The sequence below is a fragment of the Eleutherodactylus coqui genome, chromosome 3 (genome assembly GCF_035609145.1).
Source record: "Eleutherodactylus coqui strain aEleCoq1 chromosome 3, aEleCoq1.hap1, whole genome shotgun sequence".
NCBI lineage: Eukaryota > Metazoa > Chordata > Amphibia > Anura > Eleutherodactylidae > Eleutherodactylus > Eleutherodactylus coqui.
The window spans coordinates 299035708-299060937 of record NC_089839.1 but is presented as its reverse complement, the minus strand read 5'-3'; the positions used below and the strand labels follow the sequence as shown (position 1 = coordinate 299060937).

The 25230-nt window shown below is 47.8% G+C and overlaps 1 protein-coding gene across 1 annotated transcript in view; it reads left to right on the top strand.

Moving 5' to 3' along the window:
* Positions 1-6110: 6110 nt before the first annotated feature.
* PTGER3 (prostaglandin E receptor 3) overlaps positions 6111-25230 on the top strand; it is a 29704-nt gene continuing 10584 nt past the window's right edge. Inside the window, exon 1 of the mRNA XM_066597779.1 lies at positions 6111-7025. Coding sequence (XP_066453876.1) covers positions 6165-7025 — 861 coding nt within the window. The 5' untranslated portion in view covers positions 6111-6164. The remainder of the gene's footprint in view (positions 7026-25230) is intronic.

Below are 25230 nucleotides of genomic sequence, written 5' to 3'. Positions count from 1 at the left end.
CTCCAACCACAGGCCAATAAGCGACACATTTAATTACAGTGTTCTGTTTCTGCACTACTGGTAATACACCATGCTGAGGGGTAGGGGTAGGCCTAGAGTACGTGGACGCGGGCGAGGACGCGGAGGCCCAAGTCAGGGTGTGGGTACAGGCCGAGCCAGTGTGGTGGCCAGGGGTAGAGGCAGGGCCAGACTGAATAATCCACCAACTGTTTCCCAAAGCGCCCGCTCGCGCCATGCCACCCTGCAGAGGTCAAGGTGCTCTACGGTGTGGCAGTTTTTCACAGAGACGCCTGACGACTGACGAACAGTGGTGTGCAACCTTTGTCGCGCCAAGATCAGCTGGGGAGCCACCACCACCAGCATGCGCAGACATATGTTGGCCAAGCACCCCACAAGGTGGGACGAAGGCCGTTCACCACCTCCGGTTTGCACCACTGCCTCTCCCCCTGTGCCCCAACCTGCCACTGAGATCCAACCCCCCTCTGAGGACACAGGCACTACCGTCTCCTGGCCTGCACCCACACCCTCACCTCCGCTGTCCTCAGCCCCATCCAGCAATGTCTCTCAGCGCAGCGTCCAGACGTCGCTAGCACCACAGTTTGAGCGCAAGCGCCAGTACGCCGCCACGCACCCCCACGCTCAAGCGTTAAACGTGCACATTGCCAAATTGATCAGCCTGGAGATGCTGCCGTATAGGGTTGTGGAAACGGAGGCTTTCAAAGCTATGATGGCGGCGGCGGCCCCGCGCTACTCAGTTCCCAGTTGCCACTACTTTTCCCGATGTGCCGTCCCAGTCCTGCACGACCACGTCTCCCGCAACATTGTACGTGCCCTCACCTACTGCCAAGGTCCACTTAACAACAGACACGTGGACAAGCACAGGCGGGCAGGGCCACTATATCTCCCTGACGGCACATTGGGTGAATTTAGTGGAGGCTGGGACAGAGTCAGAGCCTGGGACCGCTCACGTCCTACCCACCCCCAGAATTGCGTGCCCCAGCTCGGTGGTGGTATCTGCGGCGGTGTATGCTTCCTCCACTAAACCACCCTCCTCCTCCTCCTACGCAACCTCTGTCTCGCAATCAAGATGTGTCAGCAGCAGCACGTCGCCAGCAGTCAGTGTCGCGCGGCATGGCAGCACAGCGGTGGGCAAGCGTCAGCAGGCCGTGCTGAAACTACTCAGCTTAGGAGAGAAGAGTCAGACGGCCCACGAACTGCTGCAGGGTCTGACAGAGCAGACCGACCGCTGGCTTGCACCGCTGAGCCTCCAACCGGGCATGGTCGTGTGTGACAACGGCCGTAACCTGGTGGAGGCTCTGCAGCTCGGCAGCCTCACGCACGTGCCATGCCTGGCCCATGTCTTTAATTTGGTGGTTCAGCGCTTTCTGAAAAGCTACCCACACTTGTCATACCTGCTCGAAAAGGTGCGCCGGGTCAGCGCACATTTCCGCAACTCCAAGACGGACGCTGCCACCCTGCGGACCCTGCAACATCGGTTTAATCTGCCAGTGCACCGACTGCTGTGCGACGTGCCCACACGGTGGAACTCTACGCTCCACATGTTGGCCAGGCTCTATGAGCAGCGTAGAGCTATAGTGGAATACCAACTCTAACATGGGCGGCGTAGTGGGAGTCAGCCTCCTCAATTCTTTACAGAAGAGTGGGCCTGGTTGGCAGACATCTGCCAGGTCCTTGGAAACTTTGAGGAGTCTACCCAGATGCTGAGCGGGGATGCTGCAATCATTAGCGTCACCATTCCTCTGCTATGCCTCTTGAGAAGTTCCCTGCAAAGCATAAAGGCAGACGCTTTGCACTCGGAAACGGAGGCGGGGGAAGACAGTATGTCGCTGGATAGTCAGAGCACCCTCATGTCTATATCTCAGCGCGTTGAGGAGGAGGAGGAGGAGGGGGAGGAGCATGAGGAGGAGGGGGAAGAGACAGCTTGGCCCACTGCTGAGGGTACACATGCTGCTTGCCTGTCATCCTTTCAGCGTGTATGGCCAGAGGAGGAGGAGGAGGAGGAGGATCCTGAAACCGATCTTCCTAGTGAGGACAGCCATGTGTTGCGTACAGGTACCTTGGCACACATGGCTGACTTCATGTTAGGATGCCTTTCTCGTGACCCTCGCGTTACACGCATTTTGGCCACTACGGATTACTGAGTGTACACACTGCTCGACCCACGGTATAAGGAGAACCTTTCCACTCTCATTCCCGAAGAGGAAAGGAGTTCCAGAATGATGCTATACCACAGGGCGCTGGCGGACAAACTGATGGTAAACTTCCCATCCGACAGCGCTAGTGGCCGAAGGCGCAGTTCCGAGGGCCAGGTAGCAGGGGAGGCGCAGAGATCAGGCAGCATGTACAGCGCAGGCAGGGGACTATTATCCAAGGCCTTTGCCAGCTTTCTGGCTCCCCAGCAAGACTGTGTCACCGCTCCCCAGTCAAGGCTGAGTTGGCGGGAGCACTGTAAAAGGATGGTGAGGGAGTACGTAGCCGATCGCACAACCGTCCTCCGTGACGCCTCTGCCCCCTACAACTACTGGGTGTCGAAGCTGGACACGTGGCCTGAACTCGCGCTGTATGCCCTGGAGGTGCTTGCTTGTCCTGCGGCTAGCATCTTGTCAGAGAGGGTGTTTAGTGCGGCTGGGGGAATCATCACGGATAAGCGTACCCACCTGCCAACCGACAGTGCCGACAGGCTAACACTCATCAAGATGAACAAAGCCTGGATTTCCCCAGACTTCTCTTCTCCACCAGCGGACAGCAGCGATACCTAAACAATACGTAGGCTGCACCCGCGGATGGAAGCATCGTTCTCTATCACCATCAAAAACGGGGACCTTTTAGCTTCATCAATCTGTGTATTACATTCATCCTCCTCCTCCGGCTCCTCCTCCTGAAACCTGACGTAATCACGCCGAACGGGCAATTTTTCTTAGGCCCACAAGGCTCAGTCATATAATTTTTGTAAACAATTTTTCTACGTTTCAATGCTCATTAAAGCGTTAAAACTTTCACCTGAACCAATTTTTATTTTTACTGGGCTGCCTCCAGGCCTAGTTACCAATTAAGCCACATTAACCAAAGCGATTAATGGGTTTCACCTGCCCTCTTGGTTGGGCATGGGCAATTTTTCTGAGGTACATTAGTACTGTTGGTACACCAATTTTTTGGGGCCCTCGCCTACAGTGTAATCCAATTAATTTTTAGCCCACCTGCATTAAAGCTGACGTTACCTCAGCTGTGTTGGGCACTGCAATGGGATATATTTATGTACCGCCGGTGGCTTCCAGGGAGCCACCCATGCTGTCGGTCCACACGGAGTTGTAACTGCATGTGTCCAGTTCTAAAGAACCCCAGTCTGACTGGGGCATGCAGTGTGGGCCGAAGCCCACCTGCATTAAACATGACATTACCTCAGCTGTGATGGGCAATGCAATGGGATACATTTATGTACAGCGGGTGGGTTCCAGGGAGCCACCCATGCTGTGGGTGCACACGGAATTCCCATTGCGGAGTTGTACCTGCCTGTGACTATTTATAAAAAACCGCGGTCTGACTGGGGCATGCAGACACCTTGACAGAATGAATAGTTTGTGGCACATAGGTTCCCCATTGCTATGCCCACGTGTGCAGCTCCAGATGGCGGTGGCACAGGATTATATTTCTCATTGCTTCTGTACAGCATTGTGGGCTATCGCCCCGCCCCTTTTAAAGAGGGTCGCTGCCTAGCCGTGCCAACCCTCTGCAGTGTGTGCCTGCGGTTCCTCCTCATGGCAGACACACTTATAAATAGACATGAGGGTGGTGTGGCATGAGGGCAGCTGAAGGCTGCGCAGGGACACTTTGGTGTGTGCTGTGGACACTGGGTCGTGCGGGGGGGGGGGGGGTTGGGCAGCATGTAACCCAGAGAAGTGGCAGCGGAGTGTCATGCAGGCAGTGATTGTGCTTTGTTGGAGGTAGTGTGGTGCTTAGCTAAGGTATGCATTGCTAATGAGGGCTTTTCAGAAGTAAAAGTTGTTGGGAGGGGGGGCCCACTCTTGCCGGTATTGTGGCTTAATAGTGGGACCTGGGAACTTGAGATGCAGCCCAACATGTAGCCCCTCGCCTGCCCTATCCGTTGCTGTGTCGTTCCCATCACTTTCTTGAATTGCCCCGATTTTCACAAATGGAAACCTTAGCGAGCATCGGCGAAATACAAAAATGCTCGGGTCGCCCATTGACTTCAATGGGGTTCGTTACTCGAAACGAACCCTTGAGCATCGCGATAATTTCGTCCCGAGTAACGAGCACCCGAGCATTTTGGTGCTCGCTCATCTCTAGTATCAAGTCATTTATGCTGCATAATTAATGCAGTAGAAACCCAATGGCAGATGTGTTTTCCTCCCGGCCCTTAAAAAAAAAAAAAAAACGATAAATATAATTTACAATAAATTATATGTGCACAAAAAATGGTACCAAAAAGAATTAAAGTTTGCCAGGCCAAAAAACAATCCCCAGACGACCGTGTCGATGGAAAACTTAGAGCTATGGCTTTTGGAGAATAGAGATAAAAATTCCCCCCAAAAATCTTTATTGACAAAACAGGGAAAGTCCTTCAAAGGTTAAAGGTACACTCATTGTCAACTCCAATCCCTCCCCTAGGAGGAGTGTGTGTGTGTGTGTGTATATATATATATATATATATAGAGGAACCCCGACGCCCTGTAGGGAGGCTCTAGTACCCTGTTGTACCACCTCTAGCTTGTTTACAAGAGGAGATACATGCGGGCATGGAGGCATGCAGGTGGGTGCCATATGGTATCCTGCGGCATATCGCTCCACATTTACTGTAACTGAGCCTCTAGGTCCTGCAAACTCGTAGGCTGTGAAAGCTCGCATCCCAGATGGTCCCATACATGTTCTATTGTGTGACAATGTTGTGGGGGCTCCTGTGACCCCCTTGTGTGTGCGGCCGAGCATTATCCTGCTGGAAGCCACCATGAGAGGAACACAAGTGGCAGCAGGATGTCCTGAACATATCGCTGAGCTGTCATTGTCCCTCGTACCACTACTAGGGGGGACCAACTGATGTATGCAATGGTCCTGGATTCCTCGTTGAAGACAACCCGGGTCCACTTTATAGTAGTCCAGTTTTATCGTTCATGACGGTGGGTGGTTGTCAAAGGCTGAAGCCTTAATGGGCAACGTGAGACCAAATGTCCTTCAGCTAAGTGCCTGGAAATGGTTCTGACAGTCACAGGAGCCTGTAACGCTGGTTCCACCAGTCTCTAGATGGCACACGATCAGACACTCCTCTCTACTGGTGGTCTGTCGGGGGGTCCTGAGCCCGGTCACCTTGTGTGTCTTCACTCATCCACTGATCCCAACACCTCCTAACAGTCTGGTCAGAACGGCCGGTGGGGGACAATTCATCGATATGACCATTGATGCGTCATAGAGGCGTCTAGTGGTTAACAAGCTCTACACAAGCAGAAGAAGAGGTCACACACAAGGAGCCTCCGAGAGCCTCTTATAGGCCAAGGGGGAACCACTTTTATGGCCTCCGGTGACAAGACCGTCCATCTAATCACCACAACTCTAATCATTTGTATATCTGTCGATAACTGCATGCCGGGTTTTGCAGCAATATAACAACTTCTTCTAGGTGCTTGATTTTTTTTGATGAAGATTGTACTTTTGTAATCAGGAAAATGAGCACTTGCTACGTTTGCCCACTAGGTGTCACGCTTGGTGTTCTAATAAACAACTCTGCTAAATTGCAACATTGTATCAAATTCTACAAAACATCAGAGGTCAAGAACCTGTAACAATGTAATAAATGCAGAGTTGAAAATATTCTAAATTGATATACAAGCAGGGAGTCGTATTGGAAGCCCTGGGAAGTCGAGAAGGTCTGGATGCCAGGGAGCTGCCTCCTGAACTTTCTCTACGTCGTTGCTTTCCTTACTTGTAGCTGGCACTCTCATTGGCACACACCTTATGCCATGCTCTCTGTGCCCTGACTGGTCTCACCCCTTGATGGACAGATGTGACGTGTGCAGCAGGAGACGCCCCCTGGTGGTTATATAGCAGAGTGTTCCTGGAGCTGATGCACAGCACTGGTGTCCTCCTATAGTAGACATGAAGTGCTGTGAGCCTGGAGGAACCCTGGAGACAGCATGGAGGTGACAGCAAACCTTTGTGACATATTCAACTACACCCCTGGAAGGATGTGGGACCCCAACATCTCCAGTGTCACCAGAAGCTGGAGTAGCAATGTGACCAGCAGGGGGCTGGAGTGTGGGGGCTCAGTGTCTGTGGCTTTCCCCCTGTCTATGATGATCACTGGCGTGGTGGGGAATGCACTTGCCATGCTGCTCATCTACAAGTCCTACAAGAAGAAGGAGAGTAAGAGGAAGCACTCCTTCCTGCTGTGCATAGGATCCCTGGCACTCACTGACTTCACTGGGCAGCTCCTCACCAGCCCTATTGTCATCTCAGTCTACTTGGCCAAAAGACAATGGAGCAAAGTGGACTCCTCTGGACACCTGTGCAACTTCTTTGGACTCAGCATGACCATGTTTGGGCTGTGCCCCCTGTTTATAGCCAGTGCCATGGCTATTGAAAGGACTCTGGCCATCAGGTCGCCTCATTGGTATGCCAGCCACATGAGGAGCAAAGCCACCATAACAGTCTTATTGTGCATCTGGGGGGCAGTGCTGGGCTTTGCCCTCATGCCAACAATTGGGTTGGGCCAATACACATTGCAGTGGCCGGGGACATGGTGCTTTATCAGCACTGACGAGAAGAGTCCTGGGAACATTGTTTTTGCAACAACTTTTGCTTCTCTTGGTCTTCTATCTCTTGGCACTACTTTCATCTGCAACCTGGTAACTATTAAAGCCCTGGTGACCCGATGCAAAAGTAGGGTGTTCTCAGCCTCCAAGGCCAGCAAGCAGTGGGAGAGGATTACAATGGAGACTATGATCCAGCTGATGGGCATCATGTGTGTACTGGTTGCCTGTTGGTCACCACTTCTGGTAGGCATATGTCACTGTTATATGTCTGTACCTGTGCCTTCCCAAGTGCTGTGACTTGTAGTAAGTAGTAGAACACCTGAGGGGCACAGGTTGGTATATAGATTCTTCCTATTGAACAAAGTTTGCATAAATTTGTGAAGTGAGGGATTTACAGGTGCGCTGCCAAAGAGATTCTGCAGCAGCAGATATTGATTCTGGTCTTTAGTCCTCCTCAGCACGTGGGAGGTGATTGTTATCAACTGTTGCTTCATTATATACTTCTACTGCATTATAGTTCCATGCTAGCAATCAAGTAAACGGGTCTGCTGCCAAAGATGTTCTGCAGCATAGCAGATATCAATGCTCTGGTCTTTTGTTGGAGCCCCCAATACCTGTAAGCAATGCCTTCCCCTGTATACTGTCCCCTCATGTTATACTTCTGCAGCAGCATAGTAGTCGAGTCATTGACAAGCTACCAAAGAAGTTCTGCAGCAGCAGTTATTAACATTATTCACTTCTAGTAATCAAGTAGTTAAACAGGTCTGGTGCCAAAGACGTTCTGCAGCAGATATCAGTACTCTGATCTTAAATTTGTAGGAACCCCCAACACACATGGACTATGGCTTCCCTATGTACTGTGCCTCAATTCTGCAGCAATATAATCCCAATCTGGCAATCACACGACTAACAGGTCTTCTGCCAAAGATGTTCTGCAGCAGCAGATATTCATCATCTACTCTTTCAGCAATTAAACAGGTCTACTACCAAAGATGTTCTGCAGCAGCAGCAGATATTAGTGTACTAATCTTGGGGTCCTTTTAGACCAGCCGATTCTCATTTGAACAAGCGTGTGACGTCACCGCTAACTCATTTGCTCTAGCAATCAAGTAGTTAAATGGGTCTGCTGGCAAAGATGTTCTGCAGCAGATATTAATGCTGAGTTCTGACCTTAAATTCTATGACCATCCTATACTCATGGAAGGTGATACTGTTGTTACTCCACTATATACTTCTCTTGCGTTATAGTTCAGTTATAGCTACAGGTATTTAAACGGTCTGTTGCCAAAGATGTTCTGCAGCAGCAGATAATAATGATCTACTCTTTTAGCAATTGAGTAATTAAACAGGTCTACTATCAAAGATGTTCTGCAGCAGCAGATATTAGTGCTCTGATCTTAGGGTCCTTTTATTTAAAGGAGCGAGTGACGTCACCGCTTACTTGTTTAGACAGGCAAATGCATCGTTGGCTCATTCAAGCGCGAATCATTCAAAATCATTCAGCCACTGTATAAGCGAATGAAAAGGACTGAATGAGCGCTGTATAAGCTGAAAAATAAGCGAACGAGTCAACACTGGGTTTTATGGCTGCATAAATGAGCAACGGACGAAAAGCAAATGCCCTTCGGCCGCTTTCACACCAGCGATGTATTTTCTCGCTGGCCACATCGCGGCTGAAAAACCCGTGAACAGAAAAAAGGACCGATCAAGTCCCAATCAAAACGTGCGTTTTTTTAGTCCATTCACACAAGTGGCTGCGGAAATATAAATATGTGTGCTGCCAAAGATGTTCTGCAGCAGCAGATATTAATGCTGAATTCTGATCTTGAATCATGTGACCATCCTCTACATGTGGAAGGGGATTATGTTGTTACTCCACTATAAACTTCTCCTGCGTTACAGTTCAATTCTAGCTACAGGTAGTTAAACAGGTCTGTTGCCAAAGATGTTCTGCAGCAGCAGAGATTAGTGCTCTGATCATAAGCACTCCATATAATAATATAATAATCCACATAATACAGTATGCAATTAGATCATGTTATACTTCTGCAGCAATATCATTTGATTGACAGGTCTGCTGCCAAAGATGTTCTGCAGCAGATATAAATGTTGAGCTCTGAGTTCTGACCTTTAGTCCTATGATCCTCCTCAATGCAGACGATTATCCTGCAAGATGTTACTCCATTATATACTTCTCCAGTATTATAGTTCCATTCTAGCAATCAAGTAGTTAAACAGGCCTGCAGCCAAAGAGGTTCTGCAGCAGCAGGTATTAATGCTCTGCTCCTAAATTTGTTGGAGCTGCTACCACACATGGATGATGCCTTCCCTGTATACTGTTGCCTCGTGTTTTACTTCTGCAGGAATATAATCTCATTCTAGCAATCGAGTGACTGACAGCTCGGCTGCCAAAGATGTTCTGCAGCAGCATATATTAATGCTGTGTTCTGATATTAAATCTCATGATCCTCCCCTACATATGTGAGGTGATTGTTCCGCATGCTGTTAGACTTCTCCTGCATTACAGTTCATTTATAGCAACAAATAATTAAATAGGCCTGCTACCAAAGATGTTCTGCAGCAGCAGATATTAATGTTCTGGATCTTTAATTTGTAGGAGCATCCTAACAAACGCAGAAGATGTTTTCCCAGAATACTGTCCCCTCAGTAATACGTGTGCAGCAAAAGAATCCCATTGTAGCAATCAAATGATTGACAGGTTGACTTCCAAAGATGTTCTGCAGCAGCAGTTAAGATTAGGCTCAGGTTTTTACTGTTAAGAGCCGCCAATATATGTGGAATGTTCTTCTCCTATATGTACTCCACATGTTTTACATTTTGTAGCATTTACCACCTACTTTCAGTGGTCATATCATTGACAGATCTGCTTTTAAGGCTCCGTTCACACGAGCGCGGTATTAGCGCATTATAGGAGTGTGGAAAGGTCACGTCTACTAGAACTAATGGTTTCCTGTAGAAGCGTTCACATGAAGGAATCTTAGACGCACAAAAAACTCGCACGTAACAAAGATAGAACATGTGACTGCAACGCCCGCATCTAAGGTCCGTGGTTCGTGAAAAGAAAGGACCTGACCTATCCTTGGTGCGTGATGCGTGGGCGTTTCCATGGACTCCTATGGCAGCTGGATAACACGCACCGCGCAGCTCCCGATCCTGTGAACGGGCGATTTCACAGCTAATTAGGCTCGATACTTAATAGCTGTAAATCACCCATTCACACAATTTTTAGTGCAGGTCTTTACACACGCCTATACGGCGCTAAAACCACGCTCGTCTGAAGGAGCCCTAAAGATGTTCTGCAGCACCTGATATGAATTCTAGACTGATTCCCATTAGTAATGGCCTTCACTACACATGGTAGATGATTTCCCTTTGCATGGTCTAGTCATGTTACTATAATCCCATTCTAACAGTTGAGTGATAGACGGGTCTACGCCCAAGATATCCTGCAGCAGCTGATCTTAATGCTCAGCTCTCCCCATCACACACAGAAGTTGCTTCCCTGCTTTTATTCTAAAACGGCAACTAGAATCTCATTCCAATAATTGTTTTAATTAACAGCTCCTCTGTAAAAGCTGTTCTGCAGCAGCTGGTATTCATGTCGGACTCTACTGCTTTCACATGTGCTTACAATCATAGTCTGGTAGCTCTGGAAGGGACCTCCAGGGTCATCGGGTCCAACTCCCTGCTCAGTGCAGGATTCCCTAAATCATCCTATTGAAGGAGAACTCACCACCTCCTGTGGTAACCTGTCCCACTCATTGATCCCCCTCACTGTCTAATATCTAATCTGTGTCTCCTCCTTTCAGTTTCATCCCATTGCTTTTAGTCTTTCCTTGTGCAGATGAGAATAGGGCTGATCCCTCTGCACTGTGACGGCCCTTCAGATATTTGTAGACAGATATTAAGTCTCCGCTCAGTGATTTTTCCGGTGCGTAAAAACGGCCGGTCAGAAAAGATAGTTCTGAACCTATCTTTTTGGCTCGAATATGCCGGACGGTCCCATAGACTCCTATGGGAGCCTATGAAAGGCTGCCGGAAAAGGGAGGTGGGAGGGAGTTTTTCTTAATACATCCCAGAATTGTGTTTGCCTTTTTGGCTGCTGCATCACATTGTTGACTCATGTTCAGTCTAAGATCTATTAGTATACCCAAGTCTTTTTCACATGTGCTGCTGCTTAGCCCAATACCTCCCATTCTGTATGTGACTTGTTTCATTTCTCTTGCCCACATGTAGGACTTTTTCAATGTTTTTCATTTTTCAATGTTAGGCCTCATGCACACGGGCGGATTTGATTTGCGAAATTCGTGATCCGCACCCGTGCGGGAGATCCGCTGTACTAGTTGCCCGTAGGAAAGCATGGAGTTATCTCAGCTCCATGCACACATGCAGATTTGATTTGCAGACTCAGCATGTGAAAAATAAATCGCAGCATGCTCCATTTTACCACGGAGTCCGCGCGGATAGCCTCTATTGATCTCTATGAAAGCGAACAATCCACAATGCATTCACGGATTTGTAGGCAGATACCTTTCTGGTTGCTTGGAGACCAGGCAGGGAGGTGGGGAGGAGGGAGAAAGCAGTCACTTCCGGCTTGTGATTTTTTTCCGCGCAGCTGTTCCGCTGTGCATCCGCGCAGAAAAACGATCGCATCCGCGATCGCCGGCAAGCACTTAAAAATCCTTTCCACACTGACTCGCAGGTCTTCTGCTGCAGAAATCCGCGTGTGCCGTGTGCATGAGGCCTTAAATACCATTCTGTTAGTCGCCGACCACTGTTCCAGCTTGTATCCATTTTTTGAATCCTCTCTTCCTGGACTCATCTCAGATAATTTGGCTTTTCAGCAAGGCATGTTCCACATCAACTCATTGCCAACCCACCTGCTGGGCTGATGCGCTCCTGCGGCTCTCAGCGCTGATTGTTACTTGTCCCTATGGATAGTAAATTGCAATCACTGCGATCTGAACTCAGAAAGAAGAGGAGCAGAGAAACTCTGCAAACTACCAAGTCCTTATCTGCACAGCAGCGAGGTGCAGGCGGCCCCCAAGGTTTCCTTTCTGTCTGTAAACTCAGTTTTCTACTTATTTTTGCTGACTTTTCAGATCTGATCCGCAGATTAGATCTCACATCGGCGGTACGACCTGCTAAATCCGGAGGGCGGTTAGAAGAGCTGCTAACAAGCTTCGGTTCTACAAAGTTTCTGAAACTTTGGTGTCTGAATGGAAGGAGGTTTTTAAGGACATTGAGGACTTGTGACTTGTCACAACATTTCTGCACAATCTCCCTCCAATCGCTGCGGGCGCACAACCTGACTGCGCATCTGCAGGCATATTTAACACGCGACAAATGTATCCCCATCGGTGACATTTCAGAAATTTGTTGCAATTTTAAACTGGAGAAGAAAGACGAGTTGCCAGAAAAGTGACATCAAAAATTCCCCAAATTATAAATTTCCCGCAATGTTTTTGTGACTTTTCATATTTTACTACTAAGGCCGGGTTCACACGAACTGGTCGGATGCAGCATGCAGCAGGTCGGAGCCCGGCGGCGACCCTGCGCATCGGATTAAACTGTACTGCGAATGCGGGCGGCCATGAGCAGTACAGGTTTTTTTTTCTTAGCTTGTATTTTGTAAGACGTCTCTTAGCGATGCCGCGGGAACCTGCTGCCCATAGGCAATATTAATTGCATATGGGCTGTAGGTCAGATGCCTTCATTAACTTCAATAGAGGCCGTTCACCAAGTCAGCGGCAAAATAGAGTATGCTGCGTTTTTTCTTCCGATCGTAGAATATCGCAATTCATATCGATGAGTGTGAAGGAAAATTCAAAGCTACGTGCCTTTCAATGCCCACAGAAAGCCCGCACGGACGCCAGAATCCGTTCATATGAGACCCCCCGAACCTGCAGATCACATCAGAGATGTACGGAAGGAGCGTTCACACGGTGCGGCAAGCTGCTTCAGACTTCTCCCCGCTGTCATCTCCCTGGCTCGGTTTTCAATTCCCCCGCCGTCAGCGCTGTGTGAGGAAGTGCTGCGATTGGATCGAGTGCCGGCCAATCACAGCCATTCAGTGATATCATTCACTGAATGGCTGTGAATGATCGAGTGATCGCTGTGATTTGCTCAGTTTAATTATGGACTGTTCTTCAATATCTCAGATTGTTTCTACTTATATTCTGATGTCACTGTAGGTTATCCTAAGTATCAATTAATTGTGAGAACTCCCAGAGGCCTAAGGGAGGTGGTCTCTTCAGCAGAAGGAAATAATAGTCTTAATAGTCACAAGTTATCCTCTCAGAGTTAAAGTTATATCTCCATTTGATGTGATACCTAAAGCCTACCATCAGGGCTGTTGGCTTACTGATCCTCTCCTTTATTTTATTTTTGCTGCTAATGTTCCTTGTTGTTGAACAAATAGATTGGCCATCTTCTTGACCTTTCTAATACAAGTAATGAATCTAGAATTTGGAATTAGCAGTTATTAGTGAGAAAGAACTTCTAAATCCTTACGGGCAGACAGTATCTAGAAATGATAAGCCTGCTATTGAGAGTTTTAGCAGATGTCTCCATTGGTCACATCAAATGGAGATATAACTTTAAATCTGAGAGGATAGTAAGTTATTTATTGAGGTAGTTTATAGATGAAAGAGACATCTAATGCAACATAACTAAGTACCATGACATGCTGTCCCTCTAACTATATCATCTACTGATCCGGAATGGATTGAGGGATACTTGTATGGTGACGGCAGAGTAGTTTACCATGGTCTGCTGTATTGATGCGTCTACTATTGGACGCTACTCGACAGTTGACATCTACTTTAGAGACTATACTTCGCCTATTGTGGTGCGAGAAAACTACTCTGTATTGACACCCAGTATATGTTGCTTTAGTAGTTACTCCAACATAAGGAAAAGCACTAACTGGGATGTGAGAAAGAAAAGGAAAGAGATTAATAATCAGAGAGGCGTATCCAAGATGCATGTTTAGGTTCCTGAGGAGCTCCAATGTGGAGCGAAACGCGTCGGACCAGAGTAGACCTAATTAACTGATTAGAATTGATCTATCTAACATTGGGGCAGAAATATTTTCTGCCTTTGTGACCATTAAGACTAGAGATGAGCGAACGTACTCGGTAAGGGCGATTTCGCAATCGAGCACCGCGATTTTCGAGTACTTCACTACTCGGGTGAAAAGTACTCGGGTGCGCCGGGGGGCGGGGGGGGGGGGGCGGCGGAGCGGGGGGTAGCAGCGGGGAACAGGAGCCCTCTCTCTCTCCCTCTCCCCCCCACTCCCCTCTGCAAACCCCCCCCCCCTGCCCCCCGGCGCACCCGAGTACTTTTCACCCGAGTAGTGAAGTACTCGAAAATCGCGGTGCTCGATTGCGAAATCGCCCTTACCGAGTACGTTCGCTCATCTCTAATTAAGACCTTTATGTGATTAACACTTCATAGGAGGGATTTCTTTCCTTCTGCTGAAGAGACAACCTCCCTTACGCCTCTGGGAGTTCTCACAATTAATTGATACTTAGGATAACCTACAGCGACATCAGAATTTAAGCGGAAACAATCGGAGATATTGAAGAACAGTCCATAATTAAACTGACTGTAAACTACTTACTAAAGTAACTCCCGGAATAACGTGAGACGCGTCCTACATCTGTACACCTCATGTGTTACTTTATGTACTTTGTGTGTTTGTAAACTTTTGTTTTAATTTTAACTACTCTATTAAAAGTTACGTTTTAGAGTCCAAACAGTGACGAGGTTCCGTAAGCAAATTTGGACTATACTTGCCCCAGTGAAACTTATCCAGTCTTTTGAATAGGGCCGTACACATTAGCAATTTTTACTCACATCGCATCGCGACATGTCCTAACTTTGGGCTTTCGCTTGGAACGCCTCGCATCAACCATTGTTTTCAACGGGGCCTACCCGTATCGCAGCGGAGAATCACTACTTCCCTGAAGTGTTGCGAGGCGGTTTAGCACAAAAAAGCCTCATATCTGCGGGGCCATTGCATGTTGGCAAGCGCAATATCAGGCTAAGTTTTGCGGCCAGATATCGCACTCGCCCGTGTGAAATTAGCGTCAGAAAGTAGACATCATATTGGTATCGAATTAAACAAATCTATTAGAATCACAGAGGTGAGGGGGAACACAAAAACAAATTTCACTGGAAAAGAGCCAAAAATACCTGATGAAGTGCAGAGCAGGCACAATTGCCATAAGGCCGGCACAATGGCCATAAGGCCGGCACAATGGCCATAAGGCCGGCACAATGGCCATAAGGCCGGCAAATGGCCATAAGGTCGGCACAATGGCCATAAGGCCGGCACAATGGCCGTAGACCCTAACAATATGCAGCAAGCCAGACTATAAACCGGAGGAGCTAAATTGTCCATTGCAGACTTACATGCCATCACCCATTCAACCCAGTCCAACCCACCAAATCTATTAGGATCTACTTGTCTATTAAATATTGGAATATCTGATATGTGTGGGGGTAACTTTGAGTTATAAATTGCTTCAGTTTCTAGAATGCTAAGCCCCACAAGATGCTGTGCACTGCTGCAATGTGTGACTTTTATACCCCGGGACACTAACAGAAAAAGTTGAATAGAAGTGCCCCCATGTGTGACGGCAGGCAAAGACACTCTACATGCCACAAGATTACACGGCGGCACACTGTTCTGTAGAAGCAATAAGGCAGCATGAGGTAGAAGGCGCCAAGATTGGTTTCCTGTATGGATCCACCAGTACCAGTGTTTCATTGCGCCACTTAGTAATATAATATAGTGAAAGGGATTGGATTTGGTCAAAATATTTCCATGGAAATAGTAAACTCCTGCCATTATTTGCAATTTTGCTGAACAGTGCAAACACCTCTGAATAAGAAAACGTTACTTTCACATATGAGCTGCATGTGATTTACGAACTTCAGCGGCTCGCTGAGGAGGCATGTTGGCTCGTTGCTTTCCCATTTCTGCTACATGAGATGTACAAACTTCATCTGGTGGCTGAGGTGACATCGAGGCTTGTCGCTGTGTCATGTAAGCTGCATTAGCTTCACGGCGGCGTTGAACCCTCTGCGGTGACATGTTTGCACGACAGCGACGGTTTGTTTCAGCACTGGACAACGGTTGACGATTAGATGAAGGCTGGACTGGTGTTGGCAGCATTCACACTTGAGATGATATGATATCACGTTCAGGAGATGTGAAGATAGTCGGGAAGGGCTACGCTTTAATGTTGTTGGTCAGTATGCACCGCCAGCTATGTATATGGACTTTTGTAAGGTGTCATTTATTGGAGTCTCCACACAGGGGTGCAGCTTATCGCAACATACAAACTGCCAGACTGAGTACTGCTGTATCCATAGCAACTGAGGCCACGTGGGTTTCTGGGGGATGTAGTCTGCCCATAATCCATCATTCAGTGCACAAGGATGAAGGGTCTGAGATGACGTCACCATCATGTGATCGGGGGCAGAGCTCAGAGCCCCAGTGACTGATGTGATCAGGGGTGGAGCTCAGAGCCCCGGTGACTGGTGGGATCAGGGGTGGAGCTCAGAGCCCTGGTGACTGATGTGATCAGGGGCGGAGCTCAGAGCCCCTGTGACTGATGGGATCAAGGACGGAGCTCAAAGCCCCAGTGACTGATGTGATCAGGGGCGGAGCTCAGAGCCCAGATGACTGATGTGATCAGCGGTGGAGCTCAGAGCCTCAGTGACTGATGTGATCAGGGGTGGAGCTCAGAGCCCCGGTGACTGATGTGATCAGGGGTGGAGCTTAGAGCCTCGGTGACTAATGTGATCAGGGGTGGAGCTCAGAGCCCCCAGTGACTGATCATATGATGGTGACATCATCACATGTAACTCACACAATCACTCACAGACAGGTGGACGTTAGTATTTTGATTAGAGAATGTCTGTATAACATTGCTGGCACATGGACCTCTGCAGGTGCTTCATAAAAGATCTGCCAATTCACAATTTGCCTGAGGCAATGTAACCCAAATTATGGACCCATTTAACTAACAGTTGTCATCTCTCTTGGTGTGCATTAAAAAGAATATTTAAGAACCCAGAATCCTCCACAGGCTGCTCTGACAGATGTTAGCTATATTCCAGATTTCCTAGATAGCTAGATATTTAACCCCTTAAGGACACGGCCTATTTTGGGCTTTAAGACGCAATGATTTTTGGTGGATTCTCATCTCCATTTTTCAAAAGCCATGACTTTTTTATTTTTCCGTCGACGCGGCCGTATAAGGGCTTGTTTTTTGCGTGGCGAACTGCTGTTTTTGTTGGTGCTATTTTTGGGTACACTGACTATATTGTAAAACTTTTATTATTTTTTTATGATAGCAGGGAGAGAAAACGCATCAATTCTGCCATAGATTTTTGGGTTTGTTTTACAGCGTTAATCATGCAACATAAATGACACACTACATTTTTTCTGCAGGTCGGTATGGTTACAACGATACCAAAATTCATATTTTTTTTTTGGTTTTTCCACTTTTCTGCAATAAAAACCATTTTTTGTGAAAAAAATTTTTTTCTAAATCGCTGCATTCAAAGTCCTATAACTTTTTTTTTATTTTACCATGGATGGAGCTCTGTGAGGGCTTATTGTTTGCTTATTTATTTTATTGGTACCCTTTTTGGGGTACATACGGCTTTTTTGATCACTTTTATTTCTTTTTTTTGACGAGCAAAATGCTGAAAATCAGCATTTTGCCTCAGTTTTTTAGTGTCTTTTTTTACACTTTTTGCCATGCAGGATAAAAAGCATATTCAACTTATTGTACATGTCGTTAGGGACACGATGATACCAAATCTGTGGGTTTTTGTAAAAAAAAAAATGTTATGCTAATATGAGAAAATGCACAAAAAAGGTTTTTTTTCACTTTTTTTTTTTTTAAACATTTTTATTTTTTGTACATTATTTTGATATTTTCTTACACAATTTGTGTCCGTTTGGGGGACTTACACCGTAGCACTGATGAACGCTATGATAAGGTATTACAGGACTTCTCTCCTGCAATGCCTTATCACTTGTTATAGCACCCTTTCCATGCCATAATCTATGTAGGGGGTTAACAGCAGGGGTCGCATCTTCTATGCACCCCCGCTGCTGCAGCGGGAGGATGGCTATGAGTGACAGCCAGCTCCCACTGCTGGATAGCACAAGATCTCTTATAATCCCATGCTATCCACATGACGTAAGAATACATCCAGTTGTGGTAAGTACTCCACTGCCATGACGTACTCTTACGACCTATGGAGGGAAGGGGTTAAAGAAGGAGAAATCCTATATGATTATTATTGTGCCACGCACACAAGCAGCACTGGTAGTGTTAAATGACCATTTGGCCCGCACCCCTGATGACGCCACTGAGGTGGTGAAACATGTTGGGTGGCTGTTTGCTGCTTTTACACTTGCTGCTGGTACACGATAATAGGATTTCTTCTTTATATACCTGCATGAATTCATAATACAGCCGTGTGTGTGAGCCTGGAGGCTGGGGATCCTCAGTGTGCGTGAGCCTGGAGGCTGGGGATCCTCAGTGTGCATGAGCTCAGAGGCAGGGGATCCTCAGTGTGCATGAGCCCGGAGGCTGGGGATCTTCAGTGTGCGTGAGCCCAGAGGCTGGGGATCTTCATTGTGCGTGAGCCCAGAGGCTGGGGATCCTCAGTGTGTGTGAGCCTGGAGGCTGGGGATCCTCAGTGTGTGTGAGCCTGGAGGCTGGGTATGCTCAGTGTCCGTGAGCCCAGAGGCTGGGGATCCTCAGTGTCCGTGAGCCTGGAGGCTGGGGATCCTCAGTGTCCGTGAGCCTGGAGGCTGGGGATCCTCAGTGTGCGTGAGCCCAGAGGCTGGGGATCCTCAGTGTGTGTGAGCCCAGAGGCTGGGGATCCTCAGTGTGCATGAGCCCTGAGGCTTTGGATCCTCAGTGTGTGTGAGCCCTGAGGCTGGGGATCCTCAGTGTGTGTGAGCCTGGAGGCTGGGGATCCTCAGTGTGAGTGAGCCCGGAGGCTGGGGATCCTCAGTGTGCATGAGCCCGGAGGCTGGGGATCCTCAGTGTGCATGAGCCCGGAGGCTGGGGATCCTCAGTGTGCGTGAGCCCGGAGGCTGGGGATCCTCAGTGTGCGTGAGCCCGGAGGCTGGGGATCCTCAGTGTGCGTGAGCCTGGAGGCTCGGGATCCTCAGTGTGCGTGAGCCCGGAGGCTGGGGATCCTCAGTGTGCATGAGCCTGGACACTGGAGATCCTCAGTGTGTGTGAGCCTGGAGGCTGGGGATCCTCAGTGTGAGTGAGCCCGGAGGCTGGGGATCCTCAGTGTGCGTGAGCCCGGAGGCTGGGGATCCTCAGTGTGCATGAGCCCGGAGGCTGGGGATCCTCAGTGTGCATGAGCCGGAGGCTGGGGATCCTCAGTGTGCATGAGCCCGGAGGCTGGGGATCCTCAGTGTGCGTGAGCCCGGAGGCTGGGGATCCTCAGTGTGCGTGAGCCCAGAGGCTGGGGATCCTCAGTGTGCGTGAGCCTGGAGGCTGGGAATCCTCAGTGTGCGTGAGCCTGGAGGCTCGGGATCCTCAGTGTGCGTGAGCCCGGAGGCTGGGGATCCTCAGTGTGCATGAGCCCGGACGCTGGAGATCCTCAGTGCGCATGAGCCCGGAGGCTGGGGATCCTCAGTGTGTGTGAGCCTGGAGGCTGGGGATCCTCAGTGTCCGTGAGCCTGGAGGCTGGGGATCCTCAGTGTCCGTGAGCCTGGAGGCTGGGGATCCTCAGTGTGCGTGAGCCCAGAGGCTGGGGATCCTCAGTGTGTGTGAGCCCAGAGGCTGGGGATCCTCAGTGTGCATGAGCCCAGAGGCTGGGGATCCTCAGTGTGTGTGAGCCTGGAGGCTGGGGATCCTCAGTGTGAGTGAGCCCGGAGGCTGGGGATCCTCAGTGTGCCTGAGCCTGGAGGCTGGGGATCCTCAGTGTGCATGAGCCCGGAGGCTGGGGATCCTCAGCAACTTACCACAAGCTCTCTTACAGGCCATTTTCGGTGATTTGGGGGAGAAGCCTCCTTCTTACAGTTAAAAGAATCAAATGTGTTGTTGCTTAAAATTGTGATCACATTATATATTGATTATGAAAAAAGAAAATTGCATCATTGCGTGATAATCACAAAACTCCTTTTTAGTGCAGCTTCAAAAGAGTGTATAATACACTTATGTAATACAGACCCGTATTACATCCGTGTGTCATCAATTTTTCATCCGTATTTGGCCAAGAGAAAAAAATACGAAGACAAAAACTTAAACATGTTGCAGCCCACGGATCGTGGCTGTTAACCCTTTAAATGCCGGTGTAATTTCTAAAGCATGATATGGGGCTATGAAACTCGGACCGATGTCGCGCTTTTGAAGTGCGAGGTACCCACGGATGCAAATGCCTCCCATCACTGCAGGTAAAGTTGAGGTCCTCCGTTGTGGTATTCAGTCACGTCAGACAATCATCAAGTGTTTCCCATTGTTCAATGGAAAACCTTGCATGGCAGTTGTGGGCACTTCACACGCTCTGCAATGTATTATCCTGTCCTACTGAAAACAATGAGCGATGCGGTCTGAGCAACAAGGAAATATGGGGCATGCTGTGATGCAGTGCGGGAAAAAACGCTCATGTATATGACTCCATTCTAAAGAATTGGGTTCATATTTGTTCGAGATTTGTGTGTTGCAGGATTTTCTTGGCCTAACAGCAACATTTAAATCCCCCGATTGGAGTTTATGGGGGTTCCGTTCAGTTGCCATGGCAGCCGAGGGCCTACGGAAGGCTCAAGTGCTGCCATTACAGACTGCCTATGAAGCCATGCATGTGGCGTGGCTTGATAGAATGCCTAGCAGATCACTGTACACTGTAATACTATGGTATTACTTTAAACTGCAGAAGCAAGCAAAGTTTCAAATCTTATTAAAAAATGCAAAAAACTAAGAAAGTTTTATTCATTATTAAAAAAGTAAAGGTAAGGTAAAAGTTTAAGCCACTCTTTAATAATATTTGTCCATAGTTTTGTTTCTATTGCTGTTTACGGTGTACCTGCATCTGCCCACACACCTGATGGGAAGTGTTATCCATGTAGTAAGCTGGCGTTTGCAGCTGCTTTTGTACCGTGTTCCCTGAAAATAAGACCTGCCCCAATAATAAGCCCTACCCTGATTTTTGGGGGGAATATAAGCACTCCCCCAAAAATAAGCCCTAGCTACACTAGATGAAAAAAACAAAACAGCCATACTCACATAGACGCTGGCGTCTTGGTCTCTCATGCTGGTCTCCCTGGCGCTGCGGAAGGCTGCAGTGTAATCCTCAGTGCTGACAGAGGATTTTCTTCTTGGTAACAGGGCTTTGAATACCCCGCCTCCAGCAAGAGAGCGCTGCGATTGGATCAAGCACCAGCCAATCAGAGCCGGCGCTCGATCATTCACAGCCATTCAGACCGCTTTCAGATGAGTATTTTAGCTCCATACTTGGTCCATGTTTTGGGACCGTAATATGGAGCTAATATAAATCTGTGTATCTATTCACATGGCCTATTCTCTTGCGTTTCTGCCTACTGTATTATTTTCTATTGGGCAGCTATGTATCCCAGCTAGTAAGGGAGGGCTGAGGCACCGGCACGGGGAGGGTTGGCTATGGCGCCTGTGCGAAATTACAGCAAGTAAGGGAGAGCTGAGGCGCGCTGGGAGGGTCGGCTACGGCGCTTGTGCGGGATTACTGCAAAGAAACAATCGATATGCATGCCAATCAAGAACAAGAGCATGGCTGGCGCGGCACTTCACGAAAAATCTCCCATTCTATAAAGTATCATCCTTTTGCCCCTTTATTGCGGAGGAAAGTAAGTAACAACTGCTTTAGTGCTAATTTGTATTCAGAATGGTAATTGTCGCTTTTTGCTGATGACCAGATCTGGGCAGACCTGGGACTGGACACTGAACTGCATGCCATCCCGACCAGCTGAGTCCGGTGCGGTCGGGTGATAACATCAGTATTCTCCATGATGGTGTAATGTGACGGGTCGGTGAACCCTCTACTTGACTGATGGCCAATGCTGATGTTACCGAGCCAAAGCCCACAACCCAGATCAGATAGCGACAGAATGTTATGTATGTGTAAGTGAGCAACTGAGCGGGGCAGACAGCGCCTCACGAAGGAGAGAAGTCACTTGGACATACAGTAAACCCTTGCGTTGTCCCATGCAGACTCAGACATTTTGGGGCAGATACTAAATGAACATTGTTTTAGAGACCACCATCTAGTAGCACGCTGGACCTCTTTTAGCCTTCAGAACTGTAGCAATTCATCTTGATGCCCTTACACATTTATCAGTGGACAGGAAAACCTTCCTTGCACACCACCTCTACCAGCTTGACAGAAAGGGGTCATAGATTCATGTTTCTTGTACCAAATTCTGACTCCCATCAGCACGGGGCAACAGAAATCTGGATCCATCTGACCAGGAGAGGTTTTTCCGCCGCTCAATGATACAATTTTCGTGCTCGCCTTTCTGTTACTCTTAGACACTATGTTGCCGGAACTGGTCATCTGCTATTAGAGCCCATCTGTGCTAAAGTAGGCAGCTCAGCGGTCTTCTGTGCAGCGGCTGGAGAGTGGCAGGTGGTCAGGAACTCTACACACTGATTGGACAGTGTCAGAGCTGTAATATACATAACCCATTGTATTGGAGCACCGGTGTCTGCCCCTTGGGGCAATAAAGGGCTAATGAGAAAAGTGGTGCAGTGCAGAGGGACTGGTAATGATGGCTGAAGTCCTTTGAGGACACAACAAGAGAGGTGTGATTCTTTAACCCCTTCCTAAATGCCTAAATATGCATCATGAAGTCATAAAGGGTGTGTGGAGGTGGCTCAGGAGCCAAGCCCCATCCATTCCCAGCAGCTATCGACTGTTCTCAACATCTGACAGCTGTTGGTAACTGCCGTGATCGGAGTTAGCTCCGATTGCGGCAGTCAATTGGTTAGATGCCGTGGTCAAACCTAACCGTGCATCTAAACAGTTAGCGGGAAGGGAAACCCCTTTTCATTCCCCCATAGCATCCCCTGTAGTGCAATCAGGGGGTACTGATGGGCCAGCATGGCAGCCTGGAGCCTACTGATGACTCCCAGGGCTGCCATGCATAGATGCCTATCCAGTCCTGCCAGTGGCAGCGCTTGAAATGCAACATTGAAAATTGCTATATGCTTCAGTATTAAAATATGTAGTAGAAGTGATCAAATGATCGCAAGTACAAGTCCCCTGTGGGAAGTGTAAAAAGAAAAAACGGCAAAATTTATCCTGCCCGGTAAAGGCCATAAAAAAAAGAGTATGGAATGCCAGAATTGTGATTTTTCTTTTTTTATATCCCGTATAAAAACAAAAATTTGAGACTAAAAAGTGATCAAAAGACGTGTTTCCCAAAACTACTAAAAACTACCTATCACTATGCAAAAACGAGCCCTCTCACCACGATGATGAGTTTATGAGTGACAGAAAGTAATCTTTAAAAACAAATTTTATTTACTCTTTAAAACTAGAAAAACATTAAAAAACTGTATAAATATAATATCATTATAAATATGCTGACCCGTAGAATAAAGTTCATACTTTATTTTTACTGCACTGTGAATGCTGGAAGAACAGTCCCCTCTCCCCCGCCCCCCAAGAAAAAAAAAGGCACGATTGCATTCTTTACTTTTTCCCCAGATTTTTACAAAGTTTTTTTCCATATATCATATGTAACATTTAGGGCTTATTCTGACGACCGTATATCGGCCGGGTATTCACGCCGGCCAATATACGGCGTCTCTCTCTGCAGGGGGAAGAGTCGGGAGCAGTGCTCTGAGCTCCCGCCCCCTCTCTGCCTCCTCTCCACCCCCCTGCACTATTTTCAATGAGGAGAGGCGGGACAGGGGTGGAGCTAATTCCTGGAACTTAGCTCTGCCCCGTCCCACCTCCTCTCATTGCAAATAGTGCAGAGGGGCGGAGAAGGGGTGGAGAGGAGGCAGAGAGGGGGCGGGAGCTCAGAGCACAGCTCCCGGCTCTTCCAGCCCCCTCCCCCTGCAGAGAGAGACGCCGTATATCGGCTGGGCGTGAATACCCGGCCGATATGCGGTCGTCTGAATGCACCCTTAAATAGTAAAATAAAAAAATACAACTTCTGCAAAAAAACAAGCCCTCATACGGCTAGTGCCATGGAAAAATTAAAAAGTTAGGTATCTTGGAAGTGAGTACAAAAAAGCAAAAAAAAAAAATTAAAAAATTCTGGTCCTGAAGGAGTTAAAGCAGGAAATTCCTCAGAATCTAGATGAAAATCTTCCTCCCGGTTCCCTTCTATGTCATATACTTGTATCTGGTGAGTCACTCACAAGCAGATATTATAAGCACCTGCAATAGCTGCAACTAAATGTTGTATGGTACCTTCAGCTCCTTGAAGAAAACGATTTTCCGCGGATTCTCATTACCGCACAATGATTGGATTTCTCCGTAGAATTGATAGAAGCACTTGATTCATATCAAGCGTCCATTAAACGGTCTGCTTTGGTGGAGACGCCGCGGTCTCTTGGAATCATAATAATATTTACTCTATTCCACGACGCTCATATCAGCTCATGTGTTCAGGATCTCCCATGAAGCAATGACTGATTACTTCAATCTCATCACTGACAATCACCTTAGTATGAGCGCTCCTATGGCATTCCCTTCATTCTGGCAGACCTCTGGAAAACAGATGATTTAGTTGGGGAATGATGCAGCGTTGCTTTGGAAAAAATGTAGTACCACATGGCAGCCATTAGATGAAAGGTCATGTATGCAATACATCGGCAGCTCAAGTCTGCTAATGTGTGGGAATGCCCTTGTGGAATGATCCATTTAAGGAAATCCTCCTATGAGAAAAATAAGATGAATGAGAAGTAAAGAGAGACTGCCTGCTTAACTCAATGCTGATGCTGCAGTAATCAAAGGACTTCATAAAAGGGAGTTATGTAGTTATCCCCCCCGATCCCATTATATATAAGTGCTAGTTATAAGGTTATGTGATCTCAGTTCTGACCAGCTCAGATCTACTAGGGGTCATGTTTCTCGTCAATTTCTCAGTTTATGAGATGCTATTAAATGATCCCCACCACAGAAACTGCCTGAAGGAAGTACAGAATCTCCTGTCACAGTTAGGACCCATTCACTCAGGCGTATGTGGGTTTCTGTCTTGTAATAAGCATTTAAAAATTGCATATTCTCTGTATATTTCGGCCATACTGCGTGTGTAGTCATCATATTTACCTGAGACCACCTACCTGCACCTTACTGAGTCGTTCCCAGCCCATCTGGCTGCTGTCCGTGTTAGCTGATGGTCATAATAATATCTATCTATCCATCCATCCATTTATCTGCA